This window comes from Pectinophora gossypiella, chromosome 19 (assembly GCF_024362695.1).
Source record: "Pectinophora gossypiella chromosome 19, ilPecGoss1.1, whole genome shotgun sequence".
Lineage (NCBI taxonomy): Eukaryota > Metazoa > Arthropoda > Insecta > Lepidoptera > Gelechiidae > Pectinophora > Pectinophora gossypiella.
The window spans coordinates 6,377,888-6,400,074 of record NC_065422.1 but is presented as its reverse complement, the minus strand read 5'-3'; the positions used below and the strand labels follow the sequence as shown (position 1 = coordinate 6,400,074).

Below are 22,187 nucleotides of genomic sequence, written 5' to 3'. Positions count from 1 at the left end.
GCTACTACACTTCATACGTTCAAACACGGTGCACTCTTTAAAATTAATTTAGTTCGTAAAGTTTTAGTGAATTCTGTCTTTTATTTTTCTTTGTTTGATAAGTACACTGGACAAGTTTGAGAGGTTTAGTTATAGATATAAAAAACAAAACCAGCATAATATTATATCCGTCTTGCTGCTGGGAACAGGCCTCCCCTTGATCATGAGAGGGGGGGTTATTATACATTACTCCTCCACGCTGCTCCACTGCAGGTTTGTGGAGGTTTTTCTACGGCAAATGAACGGGACAAACGGCTAAATGCGTGCGCATCGAAGCAGGGAAGCGACTTTTTGCTACTATTAAGTACATGCGCGCTCTTTTCCTTCCGAACATCGGACCGGAGAAAACGTAGGTATAAACAGTGTGATGGAATCTCAACCATCCCTGTTGCATCGTGAATAGCTTCCTAAATGTATTGATAGACTATAGTGTCCATATGTGAGGCATTGGATCAAACTCCATGTCTCTCATACCTAATCGTATGTTTGTCTTTTGACGTTACTAACAAATATTATGGATGTAAAAAAAAAAAACAAATAGAAATTTTATCTGAATTTGAATTGGAATTGGAATTTAAATCCACCGCCATCGGGGGTGCGGTAAACCAAGCTCGCTGAAAGCTCGTATTAGTGCGGGACGGAGAGTGTCCCTTCTACGTATTGTTGTTTATTCTGTGGCGGACCCAACTAGTTGACCAGCTAGTTCCGCCCACATGCAACAGATGGCGCCACCATTCAATAATCCAGTCCTGAAAGCGAAGTGTACACAGCGCGATGCATATATATAACTTCGAACAAGACACTAGTGATCGTCGATCCCTAGTCACATTACCAATTTGTAGCTAGCTAGGTACTCTGCACTGTTCGGTGCCCCGTAAAAATACACCCTCGCCACCAAAATTTCAAAATATCGCACCCTAGTCAACCACATCGGTTTCACGTCGTTAGTCCAGCGTAATCTAAAGATTTTGAACGTAGATTGTAAGATTGGCCCTTTGCGTGAGTGTTCCCTACCTAACTACTCCATTGTATTTACTCCATTAGATACTCTATCACACTATGTAACACTCTATATGAGTAACGACTATGTACCTACAACCTCGTGAATATGCAATGTGGCCGAACCGAATAAAGCAGTCTCGAAATAGTATTCGATTGTTATATAAAGTGCTCGTTTCAAAGAAGATTGGAAAGGGTTTTTTTAAAATATTAGGGACCTAAGTCGTTGACCTTTGACCTCGACTACACGGAATGCAGTTATGTCGTGAAATGAAGCTCGCAATGGAGCAGCGTGGTGGAGTATGATCCATATATACTCCGATCGAAAGGCCTGTGCCCCAGCAACCGTACTTAAATAGGCTGTTTATATCATGTACTTATTAAAAACTAAGGGGTTTTATGTACATAATTGTCCTATCTAGTCTAGATACCTATAAATATGGATGGAAATGTCTGGACAATGGTGCTGATTAGTACACGCCATCTAATTTTATTTTAGTAATACCTGTCATTTGCTTATCCGTCGAAAAAGAAAGGGTAATCGTTAGGCATAAAATTAATGGAACACACGACAATTTTAGGCTGAAATTAAAAAAGAATCTTCCATCAACTTCAACTTTATGGTTGTATGGCAACCGGTCGTCATAGAGACAACCATTACTGCCAATGTCGAGTACAGGAACCACATTTGTCCATAGAGAATGTCCATATAATTGATATAAGTACGTCCAAAGGTCGACAAACTCGGTCGTTTTCCTGAAACTGGACAACACTACACCAGATATAAGCAATCTTCCATCAAATTTCATGTTTTCATAATAATTCGACAGTAATAAGTTGACAGCACACGTCAAACGGGTTGCATATTATCGAGCTGCCTATTTTATTCGCCCGGATTATTCATTCATTCACTCATTCATTTTAAAATTAACATTTGTCAATCATCCCTTGCTTTTCTTTTCGGCGGATATAAAAATGACGGGTATAACTTTTTTAAGTTACTTAGTTTTATTTTTATAATTAGGATGATTCTGCAGAAATCGGGGCCATTATCGATTATTATGATTGGGGCAGAAGGCAAGAGGGAAGCCACTTCTCTATTTTTCCCTAAAAAGTAGGATTTTAGAGGAATGCTACACCGGCAAGAGAGTGGCTCTTAAATTAGTGATTTGGTCGATTATGAAATTTTAAGGGCGTGATTATGTTTGTCGTTCGTAATAAATGTGCACCCCTGCAATAGAAATCCTTCACTAAAAATTGTTTTTTTTTTGACTAATATTTCTGTGTATTATCAATTATAATTTTGTAAGGTGTTTGTTTGGGTAAATTAAACTAAGAAATTTATTAATTTATTATTTTTATTTTCACTTTTTATTTATATCAACCGGCTATCGTCAGTATTGGCATTTTTACAAAATATAATAATCCCTTTTTAATGGAAGAATTAAAACAACGCTTATATTAATTTGGCAAATCCAAGTTGACCTGCGTAACCATTACAAAATTATGTATAAAACTTCACGTAAATGTTTATATAAAATATACATTTTTTACAAAAATGTAACATTATATTACTAATCTATACTATTTTGTAATAAAAATACTTAACATCAACTAATATTGCTATTAATTAAACATAAAATCGAAGTCAAAATCAAAATACAGATATGCATCTTTTACGAATTATCATTTTCAGATTATGTACACAGGGATTATGCTACGTAATAAAATTAAATATTATACAAAATTTACAATTAAATTAAGAATACAACTAGTGAATTCATTATCTTACGAGTACGTAGAATGACGTAATTATGAGAAATTATACATTCAGAGGATTCAGATCTCAAGACCTAAATGGAATACACCTAGAACAAGTACGTCAAGATATTGCACGTATAAACGTCTAAGGGCTCAGACACACTTATCGACTTTAAATTGGCTCAGTATCAGGCCATATCTCATTAGGACGCCATGATGGCGCCGCCACAGTCGCGACACAAACAAAATGTACGCATTTGTGTAAAGGCTCACCTGGTTGCGCAACCAATTTGTTGCTGGCAACCGAATCCCGATTGATTTCCCGCTGGTGGCGCAACCATGGTGTCCTAATGACATAATGCCCTAAAGAGTTGCATTTTGGTGACTTATGAAACCCAAAAATAACTTCGATAAGTTTCTGAATGCCAGTGCTCGTAAATTACACGAATCTTGTTTTTTTAACAATTCCTTAATGAGAATATCAGCTAAATATATTTATACCTTGGAAAAAATAATTATTCAATCTAAAAAATCTCTAAAATCTCTTTTCGATTTAGAACAGGAGGGATTCGCCATAACAATATTCGTGTTAGAAAATACGTCATTAGGTTCCATCATTTTCTTTTTCTGTTGTAAGGAGCTATAATTTATTTATTCCGGAGACTCAAATATAAAATTCTATTGTATTAGGAGTTTAGCATTTTTGTTGCTTATCAACGTTTCAGGTGAAAAACAAAGTTATAAAAATATATATTTTTTTATCATACCAAGTCGCCCAATATATAATTTACGCTTCCTAATGGCAGTATATGCATATAATCGACTCCTGCGCAATTTAGCCTGTATATACAAAGCATATTTGGCCTGTCATTCAAGTCCTATTAACTCGGTGGTACCCTACACTTCTAAGGCAAAATTGTTCTAGTCACATGACTACATGAAAAAGACTTTAAAAAAAAATGTTCTTAGTTTTTGCTTCTTGAATCTCAGAATCTAATAGAAATAAAAGGAGATCCAAATTAAAAAACAGCCCGGACACTCGATATAAAATACTCATTCTTGCCGTTTGCCGCTTAACGCGTAAGTGCGAGCGAGACAAATAATCCGCGCGCGCTCTCTCACTCCTTAACGACTTACGGCCATTTAGACTAATAAAAGGGTGAATTAATTCTAGCTCGGCACCAGTACGAATTAGTGCGGGGCGGAGAATGTCTTTTCTATATTATTCTTTATTCTATGACAATGTTATATTTTAATTTTATTTTTGTTTTATTTATATTTTTCAAATATTTTTGTTCTGTAACTGTTTTGTTTATGACAAATACAATATGTTTATTTATCAAACAACTTAAAAATGTATACATTACTGGCGGACCCCGCACTAGTCCTGTATCGCGGAGGTCCTGAATATTTCTTATTAGCAAACACTTTTGAATACAAAAAGGTCTCTTTCCTTTTTTCTTTTCAATGTAGCCATGATAAACTATAGAATTCAACCACATTATATACACAGTAGAACAACTATGCCGGTGGGACTTCCATACGTATATACATAATGCTATTATCATCACCGCTCTTACAAGTAAATCGTTTGGCATATATTTGTGACTTCATACAACTATTTTGTACATAACAAACCATGCCGCATTATGGCACAATTCTTCCATAAATAAGGCACCAGCTTAAGGCACTAGATCATTGTACAAAATATGTATAATAATATTTCAAAAATGTATAAAATACATACGGAGATGTATTTTATTTTTATAGTTTCAATGTTATATTTTTTTTTATGTATGGCACTGTATTTGCACATATTAACGCACTTTTGAGTCCTATGGAGTTAAAAAGTCCACATCGAAGCAGTGAGGGACTCTATAGGCCATGTTCCCCAGAAAAATATGGATGGCACTGTACGCCTTCGCTTAACATTCTAATTTCATGAATAACAGACATATGTACCTTTTATCTTTGTGTTTGGCTACAAACGATGACGCTTTTTATTACACGCATCTTCCACCTATTTTATTCTGATCAAAATAAAGAGAAGCAATATAGGTAGCAACTATACATCATCATCGCCAGCCCATTAACGTCCCCACTGCTGGGGCACGGGCCTTCCCTATGGATGGTTAGGGAGATCGGGCCTTAAACCACCACGCGGGCCCAGTGCGGATTGGTGGTTATTAACGACTGCTAATGCAGGCGGGACCAACGGCTTAACGTGCCTTCCGAAGCACGGAGGAGCTCGAGATGAAAACTTTTTTTTGTGGTCACCTATGACCGGCCTTTGCGAAAGTCGCTTAGCTTCAACAATCGCAGACCGAGCGCGTTTACCGCTGCGCCACCTAGCTCCTCAATCTGACACATCTAACACTATACATATCTGATACAAATTTCAAACAACAATTATTTTTATATATGCCTCTGCCGTTACATTAAATTTTTGAATAATTATGTACCAGAGTAATGAGAAAATACTTAGCACGTTAAAGGTATACACCGCCATCTATATTTTAGTCGGAGAACGTAGCTTGAAAAGTTCTTCATTCATCTCATCAAAAGCAATATTGCTATTTGACACTTTGTTGACATTGCGCAATTATTTTTATATAAATGTTACTTAGCAAATAGCAATGTTACTTTTTTAAATGAATTGCTTCTATGTGGCATTTTTAACCCCCCCGATGTAAATATATAATTACCAATAAAATACATATCAATGTTACATTCATAGTTCACTTCAGTCTTCAATCCAGAAATCTCAATAGTTATAATCACAGAACATATTATTAGCAAATTCTTTTTTTTTACGGTGCCGTTTATCTGTTTATACCCTGTAAAATGTAACTTTAGCGTGAAAGAAACATATATTTCGTCTCTTTCGGACTAAGCGACTGTCTCTGTCCTGTAGTCAAAATGCTACGTTTAACAGGGTATAGTCCATTCTTAGCCACTTTGAACCTTCCTATATATATTACTTTAGTATATATTACCAATTTGTTTAAAGGTATTACGATGATCCAAAGTGACTCACTCACTCGTTCAGACCTGAACACCTAGTACTCTATCAACAACAAACTCATACCTTACATCTTCAGTCTTAGGTTCCGTATCCGGTTCTTCCTCCAGTACTTTCGCTTCGTCTGACCGTTTTACTGTTGTATTTTGGCTTATCGTTACGTTTTGGGTAAGAGATAAGTTTTGGCTTCCGGATAAGATTTGGCTTCCGGATATATTGTTGGCCAAATTTTGCGTCGCCGGTATATTCTCGTAGCACGGTTCGGGGTTAATGCACGGGTTTTTGCATTCGACGACTTCGGTTTTCACGTTTTCCTGCTCAGCCCCTTGTCTGACGTCAGTACAACGGTGGTCTCTCCTGAGCTCGTAGGAGGTCTTAGACGAGCGCCCGTCCGGCGTCCTCCTTTCCTCTAAGATTTCCTCCCAATCGTCCTCCGACAGATGTTCGTCTCCCTCCTCGCCAGGTAAGACGGGGATAGTTGATTTGCTTCGAGTGAAGAATGCCATCTTTTCTCTGTAACAAAAATATTATACTTCATTTAGAGTTTATTAATACATTAACACATTGCAGTCTGATCAACTGATTGTCCAGAAGTAAGATGATCCGTGCTTCACGTTATGGCACGTTAAGCCGTTGGTACCGGTTACTACTTACTGATGTAAGTTAGTAGTCGTTACATGAGTCACGTCAGGGGCCTTTGGCTCTTAGGGCTCTTTGGATAACAGTATAATGCTAGGGAGATGGTGAATGATGAAATAAGTCATGCACTCACTTGAAGGTGACGAGGTCGGGGCGGCGCTTCCCCTGGCGACTCTTGCGCAGCTTGTAGATCTCGCGGCAGGTGCGCTGCAGCAGGCGCGCGGCGCGGTCCCCGGGCTCCGCCCCGGCCACCAGCCGCTTGAGGGTCTCGTCCGTGGACACCCACGCTGCCACGCACGGGTCGCCGCGGGCGCACGCTTCTTCCAGTCTAAAGGAAAGAGATGGAGATTAGAAAAGAAGACAAAGATGGAATTGACGAAATTTTAACATAAGCTCACGACTATATTCCAATAGGGTAGTCAGATGTACATCCATCTCAAGATGAAGTAAGTACCCACACCTCATCGAGGTTTCTGTTAGACCAATGTCATAGGGTGAAATTTTGCTATCGTTTTGATATTTAAGGTAAGTTACACAACCGAATTTAATGTTATGTAAACCTTCACTTATTAAACATAAGGGGGTTAATGTAACCTGGGCGGTTCAAAAGGCCATATCGAAGTGTGCATTGCGCACTTACTTTTATATGCGCAAATGTCAAATTTCAATATTGCTTTTTATTGCATTGCAATATGCTTGTATTAAGATTGGGTCACTGTTAATAATGGTCCTATTGAAAAGCATAAACAGCCCTCCAACTGTCCTCCGCAATCAACCGGAAGGATATGAAACATACTCCACCACGCTCTCTCTCTCCTTGGCATTTATTATTCCCATCTGATGGTGGGGTCTGCCTTCTTCGTACTTCTCTTCCACTTCGCTAAACATACTCCACCACGCTGTTGAAAATAAATTGAAAAACACGAATAATGAAATATACCTCTTCTTGAGCTGCGCGAGGTGTGCGATCTCGGTCCTGAGGTCAGCGAGCCGCTCGTGCTGCGCGCGCAGGTCCAGCGTGAGGTCCAGCGACGTGCGGGACGAGCGCGCACGCGTCGAGCTGCGCCGCACCGCGCCGCCCGGGACGCGGCCCCATCTGGACAACACACCAACGTTAGCTGGGGTTCACGACAATAACAAATCATCATCACCTCCTCTAGCGTTATCCGTTTTTCCACCACTTAAGTTACCTGAAGATTTGACAGGTCTGGTTTTTTACAGAAGCGTCTGACCTGCCAACCCGCAAAGGTAAAACCAGCCCCATACATGTTAGGTCATACCTCCGAAACACATTTCTCGGGAAACAACAATGTGGGTTTCTCCTTTACCGGTAACCACGTGATAATCATTTATAATGTGTTGGGATTCAAAACGAACAAGAACAAGAAATACCAATGGGAATTTATGACATACCTCGGACACTAAATACAAAAATCTATTCGTACTGTGTCTGATGCGTAAATGCGAGTGAGATATAGACAGACGGTGAACAGACGGCCCCGACTACTATTTACCTAAGTTTATTTAGTTGTTACGTAAGGCATCGTGCACAAGGGCACATGCTTAGAAATGACAGATATCGCCTGCTTCAAATTATATTATCGGGCAAAATCTTTGGTAGACGCGTGGAACATACTCTGCCTATGACTTGATTTGACAACATCAAGGAGTGGACGAAGGCGGCGACGGTTAAAGAGCTCTTCTGTATAGTCAGGGACAAGCACACATTCCATGAGCTGATCGCCAACAAAGTTATGGAAATGCCCGACAAGAAGATTTGAGCCATATCAGGAACCTATGGCGGCTCAATAGTAACCCTGAGACAAGAGTTGTTGAGGTCGGTTTTTGATCTCACAACCCACAATAGAGGAGAATTTGAGCTGCAAGGTATATTTAAAGCTGCATACTAACCTGAGCGACCTGCGCTCGCGCACGCTCCTGTCGAAGGGTATGCCGGCGGCGGGCGGCGGTTGCAGCGTCACGCGCCGCGCGTACTGCGCCATGGACGAGTCAGACTCCGAACGGTTCAATCTAAAACATAAGATGGAAATATTCATTCTATACTCCTCTTTATAGCATTAATATAGCCATAGCATAATGGCAGGGCTAATCTAGAAATACAAGCTAGACGAAAAAAATCGAAAATCAATCTGAAAGAAAAAATATTTATTTTATTTATATTTTTTTAATTCTTAATTTTTTATTTGACTCGTTTTGTTTTTAAGTAATCTACAAACTCTCTGTCTAATATTATAATATTTCGCACGTTTCCATACTCGCCTATTTACCACTCAAATCATACTGGGTTACTTTAAAATAATGAACCTAACCAAAAATATGAGATGAACAATGATCCTCATTTTTCACGGGGCCCGCTTTCCTAACCTGAAGATTGGACAGATTCAGTTTTTTTTAAGAATCGACTGTCTAACCTTTTAACCCGCGTATGGAAATCGAGCCCAATAGAGGTTAGGTCACGTACCTCCGAAACGCTTTTCGGGAACGTGGGTTTCCTCACGATATTATAACCAACTCAACGACATACCTGCAAATATACTGTCCTTTGCCGATGCTCTGTGGCTGCGGTGAGAACGTTTGAGATCGTTTTATCGTAGCCAAAGACTCCTCCGGACTCGCATTTACTTGTTGACTTTTCCTATAAAGAATAATAAAATCTAATCTATAGAATTTTGTACAAAATACTTATAAGATCGAATTCACAAACTGATAGTCCGTCAATGATTATGAGCCATGGTGCTGATTCCTGCAGACACATCCTAATTTCATACCTGTCATTCACTTCTTCGCAGTTGTTATATTTAAAATGAATGAGTGAATGAATGAATAAAACCCGGACGAATCAAATTGGCATCTTGCTGGTATAAAGATGCCTAAAATTGACGTGTGTTCCATTTTGAAGCGTAACACCTTAAGTGCTTGTGACTTGGCAATAAATGAACATGAATATATGAATTACTCGATCCTTTTCGTTTCGTCGGATAAGAAAATGACAGGTATAATTCAAAATAAAAAGAGAAGTTCAGGTATCTCTAGCAATCAGCACCATTATGAGGTACAGTTTATCCGCTACAATTCCGCTGAAGAAATCATGCTGTTTTTTTTTTAAATCCCAAATTACATAATACCCATTTATTGTCAAGAGCCGACTATTGGGTAAAATAGAGATATTATTATTTAAATAATTAAAATATATATAAAATAAGTTAGTAAAAATGTGGCTCAATATTGTTCGATACATTCACATTGTGCCAATATCATGCCATGCGATCACTCTTCTGTTATTGAATCAATTGCAAAAAATATCAAAGAGCGATATTGTAATTATATTTTGTTGAAACATGCAATACGTACTTTTTTATTATAATCGTATTAGATTAAAATACGGCGTCTTAACTAATTAATACAGATGTTTTTGTAAGTTATTTTTTTATTATTGTAAGTTGTTACAATTACTCCATTAAAACAGCGTGGTGGAGTATGCTACTTAATAGTCTAGTATGTGAGCTATTTATCACAACATTCTGTATTAACTAGTCAAGCTTGATAACTCCCAAATCGATTGAGAATAAAAACTGCCTATTTCTCCCATCAAGCGTCGCTACTGTTGGGTGTTCTTAAATTTTGACAGTTCCCCATACTACTTGAGTAAACAAACATATTATGTTGGTTAAATTTTTACATTATAACCCTTTGCGCAACGTGTAACTGCAAAATCGTAGTGTTATATTTATTTCCTAAAGATTGGACAGAAGTAAACTTATAAAAACTTATTTTCAATCAAAACTGTCTTTTTCCAACTGCCTTGTTTTCTTTTTTGCAATTCATGCTTCTTCGGACGGGATACACTCTACGTTGCTTCACATTTTATAGCATTTTATCACGAATTTTAGCCGGACAGTATGTAGAATTGTCAAAATTTAGGACCACTCAACAGTGCTGCCACCTACATTTGAGCTTCTAGTTTTTATCCTCTTATATTTGTCAGAAGCAACCACGCATTAGACACAATGTAAACATACCTATAATGTAAAACTATGTACAATAATGTATGTATGGACGGAATTATATTATTTCTGTATCGAAGTCTCTTCCTGCCTGCCGTCGGCTTCGATTCGCCTCAGACATTTCATGTATCTGGCAAAAGCAAAATTTATATTTGTACCATCACCGGTTAAGAAATAAGCCGTTTGTTATCACAGGTTTAGACACATAAAGGGATGATAATTGAAAGCTAAAGCAACTATATATGTAATAATTTATTTCTTTGTATATTCAAACCGCTACTTCTAACCAACCCTCTTCTCTGTTTAGCTGGAGACAGAGGCGTAAAAAGCCACATTGAAGCAATTCATTTCAAAAGCATTGATTATTGCAATTTGACATTTGCGCATATAAAAGTAAGTGCGCAATGCAAACAAATGTCAAATAGCAATATTGCTTTCTTAGATGAATTGCTTCGATATGGCTTTTTTAATCCCTCTGGTCTCCTTACACGCCTTCGCCATAGATTTCATGTTCTAAGCAGTACATTTTTTATTTAAAAAGTGCCTCCACCAAAACCTCACTAAAAGTGCCAATAATTAAATTCTATACAAGCCTATTTACAATAAGTTTTTTTAGTTTAAAACTTCAACCATAAAATTCGTATTTCGATGATAATATTTCTAAAATTATCTTTAAATTAAAATACTTATCATACATCAGTAAACCATAAACATTAAATGTAATCAAAAGATGTGACAATATTATTAGGCTACATTCACACGGTGACTATTCGATTCGATTTTAACGTATGTCATGAGTTTTTTTTTTTATATTGCCACAGGTATATTCCATCAAAACCCACGTCATACAGGGACATATAATGCCGTATAAATGTAAGCTTAATGTCTCTTGTGCTCACGACGATTCTGAATGACTCCTAGAAGGCATTTTGTATAAGTTTTAAATCTGATTTTATCGTATTATTACCGCGTGAGCCGTCCTCTGATAATGGTGATGTACATAATAAATATAATTCGTACCGTCTATGCAGCTGTCTCGCTCCTTCTGGACAGAAGTTGCACTCGGTATTGGTTTCCTTCTCTGCTGTGCTGGGGTGCAGGAACTCCTCTTCTAGAGCGATGTCTTCCTCGGGAATGTAGTCTTCAAACGAGTCCTCTTCCACTATCTGTTTCGGGCAAATTAACATGATATAATTGGGAAATAGAATTTACGTTGCACCGTCCGTTATGTCATAATAAAAAAATATATATTATACCGTCACATCAGTCGTCCCGTGATCATGGCACTTGCAAAAACAGTGTTGAAATATCGGGAGTCTCATATCCCTGATTTTAACGTGGTAGAAACCCGGCATTACAATACAATACAAATACGTACGTATACTTTATTGCAAAAGATACAATATAGTAGATACAGTGTAGTAGGTATTATGTGTTTTAATTAGAATATTATAATCATGATTGTGACTTCTTGGCGTTCAAGGCTGATTGACTGTAACCTTAATATTATTTTTAATTAATAAATAAATAAATCTACTTTCTTGTAAAGCATTGATACAAGTTGCCTGGAAAAAATGCGTCAATAAAAACGCGTTTGAGTTGTGATGAACGGTCTCCGTGGTCCAGTGGTTGTGCGTTAGGCTTACGATCCGGAGGTCCTGGGTTCAACTCCCGGTGAGGACATATCACAAAAAATACTTTGTGGTCCCTAGTTTGGTTAGGACATTACAGGCTGATCACCTGATTGTCAGAAAGTAAGACGATCCATGCTTCGGAAGGCACGTTAAGCCGTTGGTCCCGGTAACTACTTACAGATGTAAGTGCGTAGTCGTTATATGAGCCATGTCAGGGGCCTTTGGCGGCTCAATGGTAACCCTGACACCAGGGTTGATGAGGTTGGTAATTCACCTCACAGCCCACACAATAGAAGAAGAAGAAGGTTGTGATGTATGTACCTGATTGAGTGGTTCTCTTGACTCTTCGTCTTCCGACGCCGAGTTCTCGGCACCCTCGAGGTTGCATTCTGCACTCAACATGCTTTCAGGGCCTGAAGTAAAAAAATACATTGTTACCTTTGCAAATTTAGTTTTAAAAAATGTTACCTAACCTTTAGGCAGATAAGATCAGAGTACAAGAAAGAACAATTTAAAAAAGAAAATCAGCCAGTGTCTTGACTATTAAAGAGATTTTACGATGGGAACATTCCTAGGAATCACCGCTGATGACTTTAACCTGTTCCATATCATGGACGAATAAAAAAAAAGAAGTTAAAAAAATGTATGGGATTGACATAAGGTGACAATGTCAGTCACATATATTTTTATCACTGTCACTGTCGACCTATACAAGGTGTTAGTGACATCGTAACGAATACTGAAGGGGATGATTCAGACCATGATTCTGAGTTGATATCATGAAAATTTAATTGCTTTTTTTAATTAATTTCAGTTCCACTTTTTTGTTCCTACTTCACTCAGAATCATGGTCTCGGCCCCCGTGGTCCAGTGGGTGAGAGTTGGATTCACATATCACTCATATCACAAAAATCACTATGTGATCCCTAGTTTGGCTAGGACATTACAGGCTGATCACCTGATTGTCCAAAAGTAAGACGATCCGTGCTTCGGAAGGCACGTTAGGCCCTTGGTCCCGGTTACTACTTACTGATGTAAGTACGTAGTCGTTACATGAGTCGTGTCAGGGGCCTTTGGCGGCTCAATAGTAATAGTAACCCTGACACCAGGATTGATGAGGTTGGTAATCCACCTCACAACCCACACGACAGAAGAAGAATCATGATCTGAATAATCCCTCAAAGTTTTCGTTATGATGTCAGTAACACCCTGTAACTAATAACAGCAATACAAACATATTTTATAAAGTCGCCAACTCACCTCTATTCCTAGTGAGGGTTGAAGTCTGTGAGGAGATGACGGTAGACTCGTCGGAACTCTCATCCCTCCTCATACATCTGAAGCTCAGCACGTTGTACCACTTCTGAGAGACCACGTCCGGCTCGAAGTCTGCCAGGCTGACTTGTGCACAACCCTATAAAAAAAGAAAGTTAAGTTTTTGTCTTGAGGTGGTGGTGGGTGGGGAAGAATGGGGAAAGGATCAGAAAGAAATCGCTCTCGCCCAAGTTTTATCACATGGCACTCAAAGCTTTAAGCCGAATGCTTCGAATTTGGCTAGTTTTCATCATCAAAAGTAAAACTTTGTTGTAACATAACATAACATAAACAGCCTATATACGTCCCACTGCTGAGCACAGGCCTCCCCTCAATCAACCGGAGGGGGAATGGAGCATACTCCACCACGCTGCTCCACTGCGGGTTGGTGGAGGTGTTTTTTACGGCTAATAGCCGACTAAACTTTGTTGTAAAAAAAAAATATATATTATGGTAAAGTTTCAACGTAATTTAATTTAGGCCGATTTCGATGTGTTTGCTTACGTGTACGACATGCTAAAGATTAATCTGAAATCCGTTTTTCAATATTTCATTTAACGCCGGAAATATTAATAGTTTTATTTTATATTGTTTATTCGTCCCGTTCTAGCAATAAGGCTTTTGTATGCATCTGATTGAAGTTTATACAGCACTAGGAACATGCTACATCATGTGCTCCTATTTCCATTTCTGTCTAATTCCTTGATTTTGAATGGCCGATTTATACGTAGTACGATTTATACGCTGTGAAACGACGACTCTAAGTGCGCCTGCGCCGAAGTATAGTAGCATAGTTGGCACTAGCCGCTGGTAGAGTACAAGTACTGATCAGGCACTGCCTTTTCTTGGGCAGCGCAGCTGCGCCGGACTACAGTAGCATCGTAGCTGGTACTGACCAGGCACTCGGCCCCGCTGGCGAGGTTGAGCTGCAGCGTGGCGGCGCGCAGAGCACGCAGGCCGGCCACGGGCGCCCGCTGCGCGTGCCGCCACGCCAGCGCGGCCCCGCGCCACGCCAGTGCGCCCGCGCCCAGCGCCACGCCGCAGCCGCCGCCCACCACCAGAGCGCCGCGGACGCAGCTACAACACGGAAATTATACCTTTAATACTATTTTAGAGATGTGATGCTCACTCCGGGTTATACCCGAAGCAAAGGTTGTCCATCGCCATTCAAAGTGGTACCACGGCGAGTACACACTCGCTTTGCGTCGGGTTAGGCGTGGGGTAGCTAAGCATGAATCCCTGCTCTTGCAATGTTCTTGGCAGGTTGTAATGTACCGTACAACGTATTTATTTTGAGGTATTTAATTATAATAATAAGAGAGAAAAATATTAGTTTAGCTGTACCTAAGAAATGACCAATTTTATCTATATAAAAAAATAAGAAATATATGTTTTTGTATGAACTGTACAGTGTACTTTTGTGATTTTATTGGAAGTTCGTTGGTGGCTCTCCCATAGAATCCCTGGGGACAGGACTTGATGAAGTAACTTCAGAATATAAAGTATAAACATAAAGATCTAGATATGTCTGCTGACTTCAACCTAATAGTTCGACAACATCAAATGAATGGACACGAAATTACTGAACTAGTACTTATAGGGAAAAGAAATCATAAAACTTAAAAAATACATAGCCATAGATATGCTAAATACTTCCAAAAAATATCGAAAAACAATTGCAACTCACACTTCAGTGCCGATGTCGATGAAGAGCGCGTGCAGGTTGCGCGCGCGCAGTATGCCGATCTCCAGCGAGCTATCCTCTGGGCAGTACCGCAATTTGATCTCAATTTGGGCACTGTTCACTGTTGACAACATTTACAATATTAGCTTTTATAACTATTCAACGCGAGCTGAGTATATTCGTTTAACATTATTTTCATTTTCCATTATATAATAGAAATGCGAAAGAGACCAGAGATATGTTTCTTGTAAGTTTCTGAGGGCCTTCGATGAAATATATTGCTAATGCACTGTGCTATGCTGTGCTGTGTGTGTGTGCTACCTAAAAGTGGCACCGTCAAATAGAGCCGTTATAAGAGTGATGCGCCTCGTTTAGTTCTTGTTAAGTATGCAAACGCAGGGCGAATAAAATGAAACACGGCTATTAGCACACTGACTTATTTATTGAGAGGCAACTAACTCGTCACAGACAAGAGGGTAGGCAGACATGCATAATAACAGTTCTTATTAGCGCGCCGACTTTCTATAGTTATAACAGTTACTTAAGGTTTAAATTGATTAAACAGACAAAAAATACGACACTGGGATTTTGTCCTAATACTTAAAGTATCAGAATTGACGCGGCGAAGATATTTTGTTTAATTTTTGTATGGAACTGTGGATTTAGCGCGAAAAAAACAGCCTATGCACAGGGTAATATGAAATATAGTAGGTAAAAAAGAATCAAGTAGGTATACCTGCGCTGGAGTCTGCGGCCTGCGCGGCCTCGAACACGCCAGAGTCTCCCGCCACCGACTCGTCGCTCACGGCTGCCGACACTGATCTAGTGTTTGTACCTGGGAAACAACAATAGTTTTAGTATAACTAGACTACTCTATCTATACTTATATAAAACGCGAAAGGTCTCTTACTCACTCGCTCACTCACTCACTCACTGACTCACTCACTCAGAAACTACAAGTGCTAGGAGTTTGAAATTTTGCATGGGAGTTTCTTATAGGACTAGGATTTTGCGAAATTCCACCCCTAAGAGAGTAAAAAGGGGTGGCGAAGTTTGTATGAAATTTCTATAGTTTATTATTTGAAGAAATTAAAAAGCATTTAACTAATTATTTACTAAACAACCCTTGCAAAGAGGTGACAATAAATTTCCATACAAACTTACACCCCTAGTAAGTTTGTATGGAAAATAATTTATTTTATTCTTTAGTCTTTGTTTAATAGTTACACGTATTCAATGGGTGTAGGTGGGCAAGGTATACTGACCACTAGAAGAGGGAGTCCTGGGCGAGAGCGGCGGCGGGGGCGTCTCCGAGATGGGCGACAGCGGCTCGCTGGGCCGGCCCGGGCCTTGCAGCTGCACCGGGACTGCAACACACACTCACCGGTCACACACACCCTACATAGAGATCGGATCGGATCTTAAAAGATTTGAATGCATGTGACCATGTTCCAGCCTGGTTTTAAGCTAGAGCGACTGCAAAAGATCGCGACGAGTGGAAATCTGTTATTCAAGCCCTACATAAGGACACAAGGACTAGAAGAAGAGGAACCAATAGGTATTAATTTTGGTAACCATTAACCTTCTCTCCCTCATTAACCCTGGTGTCAGGGTCACCACCAGGGTAATTCACCTCATAACCCACACGATAGAAGAAGATTTTGGTAATGTTAAAACGTTTTAAAACTAATAACCAGTAAATAATGTGACACTAATAACACATGTTATAATTTACTTACTTGTTGCAAGTCCAGTGACTTCGTTCAATCCCGTCGCGACGCTAATTCTCATTTCTGCTAACTTCTCCTCTAGTTCCTTTTGTTGCCGTCGCTGCTTTTCCACCTGTTAATAATAAATATATACACTTAATGAGTACATAATAAAAATACAATACAAAACATTTTACTGCACTTCACTTCACTTTTATAGTTCAAAACACAACAAATTATAAAATAAAATAATTATTGTTAATGTTTGTATGCTTTGTTTGTGTGCAATAAAGTATTTTTGATTTGATTATACAAGAATGCACCTAAAGCGTTAGCCTCACGATCTGGAGGTCCAGGTTTGACTCCCGATGGGGACATTGTCAAGATCACTTTGTGAAACTCTCCTTTGTTTGATAAGGATATTGCAGGCTTGTATCACCTGATTGTCCGAAAAAGTAAGGTGATTCCGTACTTCGGAGGGCATGTTAAGCCGTTGGTCCCAGCTTTTTGCCGTAAAATACATTCACCTACCCGCAGTGAAGCAGCGTGGAGGAGTATGCTCCATTCCCCCTACGGTTGATTGAGGGTAGGCCAGTGCCCAGCAGTGGGACGTATACAAGATGTTTATGTTATGTTAAGAAACATATAACATAACAAATACTTTATTGCGCAACAGGAAACACAAAAATAAAAACAAAAGAGGAATGGAATGAGTACAATAGACGGAATTATTGCTAAGTAGAAATCTCTTCCAAGCAACCTTTGGGTATAGAAGATATTTATTATTATATAACACAGTTGACACAATGACTACTACTATTCTTTCAACTGATTTGTACATATAAAGTATGTTTAAAAAATAACTTTGATTTGATTACGACTATCTCTTAATCTCCATGACTTTTTACCCACATTTTTATTGTGTGACCTTTTGAATATGACAAAAAGTGATTTTCTGTTCCGATAAATCATAGCCCGAGGGTATTAATGTAGTAATAGTGTAGAGAAAGATCACGATTACGAAACAATAAAGCTCATATTGTTTTTCTGCTTTGAGATGTCATTTGACTAGATTGATATTTATGATCGTAATCGATATTCATAAGCAATATGCGAAGTGGATTTTATTCGATTAAATCAAATAAAAAAACTTATTTTATTATAATGACAGCCTCCGTGGTCTAATGATTAGAGCGTTAGGCTCACGATCTGGAGGTCCGGGTTCGATTCCCGATGGGGACATTGTCGAAATCACTTTGTGAGACTGTCCTTTGTTTGGTAAGGACTTCTCAGGCTCGAATCACCTGATTGTCCGAAAAAGTAAGATGATTCCGTGCTTCAGAGGGCACGTTAAACCGTTGGTCCCGGCTATTAGCCGTAAAAAACGCCACCAACCCGCATTGGAGCAGCGTGGTGGAATATGCTCCATACCCCCTCCGGTTGACTGAAGGGAGGCCTGTGCCCAGCAGTGGGACGTATATAGGCTGTTTATGTTATGTTATCTTATTATAATAGATAGATACAGACATGAAATGCGTACAATTTGTGTATATTATACAAACATACAAATAATAAAACTGCTTGCGTCTGGCTAGAACAAGCGGAGACTGTTCTATGCTTGTGGGATATAGAAATAACACGGGATATTTTAAATGTCTTTACTCCTTATATTTTACACAAATCATTGCTCCATCGACTCCCCTCTCTTACTTTAAAAAAAACTGCCTTACGTCCCATTCATTAACCATCTTCCTTTCATTCCATAAACAATCAAATTCCCATTAATTATCCTTCCATAGATTTCTCACTTTCCTACATGCTTATAGCTCAAATTCTTCGACATGGTAGTACTCTAGTCACTGTGGTACAATGGCTTACTTCTCAAATGGGGATCGCCGCTTTCAACCCTGGTACCAGACTTGCACCAGTGAGTTATCAGTTTTCACCAACACAGTTGGCTCGACCATTATAGACGGCGATACGGCTCACCATCTATCACGCTGGACTAACAGAAAGCTCATGTAACGATTACTCACTTACATCAGTAAATAATAACCGGGACCAACTGCTTAACGTGCACCAGGGTTGATGAGGTTGGTATTCCACCTCACAACGCACACGATAAGAAGAAGAACAGAAAGCTTGTTGAGGTGTGTGTTTCGGATGCGTTCACTTCAAGTTGTTTATTAATCGAATGTTTTTTATGTTGACAGCTGTCAACTTTGACTTTTGTATTGCTGCCTAGGTATAGCGTAATAAAGGATTCTAGTACATACATACATACATAAACTCACGCCTATTTCCCACCGGGGTAAGCAGAGACTATAGAATTCCATTTGCTTCGATCCTGACACACTTCTCTTGCTTCCTCCACATTCATCAATCGCTTCATACACGCACGCCGGTTCAGAGTAGATCGTATTGAACCTTTTCTAAGGACATCTCCAATTTGGTCATCATAAGTCCTTCTCGGTCTTCCTCTGCCAGCCCTACCATCAACTTTCGCTTTATATACCGCTTTTGCAATCCTATTATCCTTCATCCGCTCTACGTGTCCAAACCAACCTAACATTCCCTTCTCAATCCTAGTCACTATATCGTCTTTTACACCACATTTCTGTCTTATCACACTGTTTCTCACTCTATCACTCAACTTCACACCGCAGATGCTACGCAAAGACCTCATTTCTACGGCATTGATCCTACTTTCATGCTTCTTCTGCCATACCCAACATTCACTACCGTACTTCAGCGTAGGGACAAGCACTGCATTGTGAACAGCCATCCTCGCATCTTGCGAGATACATTGGCTACTAACAACTGCGTGCATTGCCCCATTCACTGAATTACCCAATCTCACTCTCCTTTCTATATCTTCATCACATTTTTTTTAAAGGATTCTAGTGAATATATTATTTTCATTTACTAAAAATAACAGTGTGGATACATAATTCATCTTGCGCTGGATGAAGATACCTCTTACTGCCTGTTATGTTATGACGTAAAACTAAAGTGCTCGTAACCGTACGAGTATTCTTTCTTGTCCCTCACTGCTGAGGGTCGGGATTATATGTAATCTTCCTCCACTGGGCTCGGTCCTGTGCCATATGTACAGCTCTTTGTATAGGCCCCCCTGCCACCTGCTTGACCTGGTCCACCCACCTAATCGGTGCTCCTCTAGCACGCTTACCGTACGAGTAAGTTACCTGGTTATAAGACGGTGGTGGCGGCGGCGGGCTGGCGGAAGACAGGCTGCTGCGCGGAGACAACGAGGGCTGCGACGGAGAACTGCTGGCAGCTGGGGTCGCGCTGTCCGTGTTGTAGCTGGACCCTCGGAGTAACCTGCAACCGTTGATTGTTAAAACAATGATTTATTATAGTCTGTACTACCAGGAAAACGAAAACTTATCTTAATAAGTATTTTTTTCGAAAGAACGTCTAAGGCCCTGTGCCGAGGTTTTCCTTCTTTTCTCCGGCTATACAAGTTGTGAAAAGCTGCTCAACGGTGAAGGAAAACATCGTGAAAAATCCCAAGATGTGCATTTCGGAGGTGCCTATGTGACCTAACATTTATTGCGCTGGCTTTTCCTTTTCGGGTTGGAAGGTCAGACAAGCAGTCGCACCACTTCAGGTTAGGTAAGAGGACCCAGTCAGAAACGGGATAACTCTAATAAGTATTGTTTTTAATTACTGTTTGAAAACAGTGCCGGTGCATATTGACAGCCAAAAAAAACATGTTTCACTAAAGAAAGAACAAGATACAAAAAACACGAGAGTAAAGATGATAGCTACAATTTTGTCTTTGGTTTACATACATTTGCAAGAAATAACTTCTTTAACGGTTAAATAAATAAAAACTCACCGTTCCACTCTCCTATGCAAGTCCACCATATCTATAGGTTTGTCCGCTTGGAAGGAGCTCGCTATCTGCGGACCTCCGTATATGTCCGTAAAACTGATCCCCGAACTCAGGGACCCTTTACTACTCGCCGTAGACAGCGACCCTAGACTTGAACTGCTGGAGACAGACAGCGTACTAGCTGACAATGTCTTCAACTGTCCTTCCAACGTCGTCATCGACGTCAAAGCATCCTTCAACTGCTGCAGTAACAACTGCTTCTCTTCATGTAGCCTTAGTCTATCCGCTATACACTTATTGGACATCTCAAACGCATTCTTCAAATCTTGCTCTAATCTCTTACATTCCGATTGGATATCACTCATTTCCTGCTTCGACCTCGTCCTTGGAGTTATACTCCTTAGCTCTCTTAAGAGTTGCTCCTTCTCCTGGAAGAGTAGGAGGCGATCTTTGTCGGATTCCGCTTGTCCGGGCTGGACTTTGTCTTCGAGGTCGGCTAGTTGTTGCTGGATTTGTTGTATCCGTTTCCTAGCTTCGTCGTATTGCAGGCGTACCCGTGCCATTTCTGCTAGCCTGGTACCTATTGGCACCAGATCAGCACACAGGTCAGTTTGTGAGGCAGTGCTTAGTTTCTCTTGGGGAAGACTCAATGTGGAAAGGTCGGGCGACGCGTCACCAAGTTGTAACCTGGTGAGGTCGTCCTTGAGTTTGGCTAGTGATTGCATGAGATCCGCGCGTTCCTTCTCGCCAGACGTCAGAGATTTCTGAATGTTCTTCAGCTCAGTCATTATGGCTTGAGCTTCAGTTATATTGTAACAGCCTTGCTGGGAACTTAGTTTTTGTTCCACTCTGAAAAGAGAAGATAGTTCAATTAGTCAACGATTTACATGTTACTTACTCGTAAGCAAAAGAAGTTCTATTGTCAATGTTACTTCACGTTGGTACTTTGGAGTTTTAATACCCCGAATATGTTTTTTATGAGAAGTGCACAATCTGGAAAATGAAGATTCGTGTAATGGATGTTTTTCAATCTTTCTACATTTTTGAGAATTGGACTTTCTGAAATGATAGAGCAATACTAACTCAGCAAGCGTATCAACACCCCGGCGTGCGCTGGCGACTTCTGCGCGGGCCTGTCGCAACTCCTTGCGCAGTTGCGCGACGCGGCCCCGCGCCTGCGACACCTCCGACCGAAGCACGTCGGGGTCGTGTCGCGACGTCGTCGACGTCGTCGTCATCGACGTCGTTGATGAACACACTAGAGATAAGAAAAAATATTTAATCAAAGAGTAAGTAATGTCGGGAGCTGTCGGACTATAGACGGTTCCGTTTAATTTCAAGCTTCTCCGTTCGGAGATCGGAGGGCACATTATAATGGCCGGTTCCGGCTATTGAGATATACTAACAGTCGTTAGAGCCAAGTCGCATGCATTCGGCTTGAAAATTGGCGAATGACTACTACCACAAACAACTCCACCAACCCGCAGAAGTAGCGTAGTGGC

The 22,187-nt window shown here is 40.0% G+C and overlaps 1 protein-coding gene across 1 annotated transcript in view; it reads right to left on the bottom strand.

Annotated features, from left to right (window-relative positions):
- Nucleotides 1-2,378: 2,378 nt before the first annotated feature.
- The window catches only part of LOC126375448 (protein kibra), an 80,255-nt gene continuing 60,446 nt past the window's right edge, over nucleotides 2,379-22,187 (bottom strand). Inside the window, exons 5-20 of the mRNA XM_050022370.1 lie at nucleotides 21,769-21,943; nucleotides 20,689-21,534; nucleotides 20,033-20,168; nucleotides 16,857-16,959; nucleotides 16,383-16,484; nucleotides 15,854-15,952; nucleotides 15,121-15,238; nucleotides 14,330-14,510; nucleotides 13,380-13,533; nucleotides 12,441-12,532; nucleotides 11,506-11,651; nucleotides 9,006-9,116; nucleotides 8,372-8,491; nucleotides 7,401-7,556; nucleotides 6,594-6,788; nucleotides 2,379-6,334 (exon numbers count right to left, since the gene is read on the bottom strand). Coding sequence (XP_049878327.1) covers nucleotides 5,845-6,334; nucleotides 6,594-6,788; nucleotides 7,401-7,556; nucleotides 8,372-8,491; nucleotides 9,006-9,116; nucleotides 11,506-11,651; nucleotides 12,441-12,532; nucleotides 13,380-13,533; nucleotides 14,330-14,510; nucleotides 15,121-15,238; nucleotides 15,854-15,952; nucleotides 16,383-16,484; nucleotides 16,857-16,959; nucleotides 20,033-20,168; nucleotides 20,689-21,534; nucleotides 21,769-21,943 — 3,224 coding nt within the window. The 3' untranslated portion in view covers nucleotides 2,379-5,844. The remainder of the gene's footprint in view (nucleotides 6,335-6,593; nucleotides 6,789-7,400; nucleotides 7,557-8,371; nucleotides 8,492-9,005; nucleotides 9,117-11,505; nucleotides 11,652-12,440; nucleotides 12,533-13,379; nucleotides 13,534-14,329; nucleotides 14,511-15,120; nucleotides 15,239-15,853; nucleotides 15,953-16,382; nucleotides 16,485-16,856; nucleotides 16,960-20,032; nucleotides 20,169-20,688; nucleotides 21,535-21,768; nucleotides 21,944-22,187) is intronic.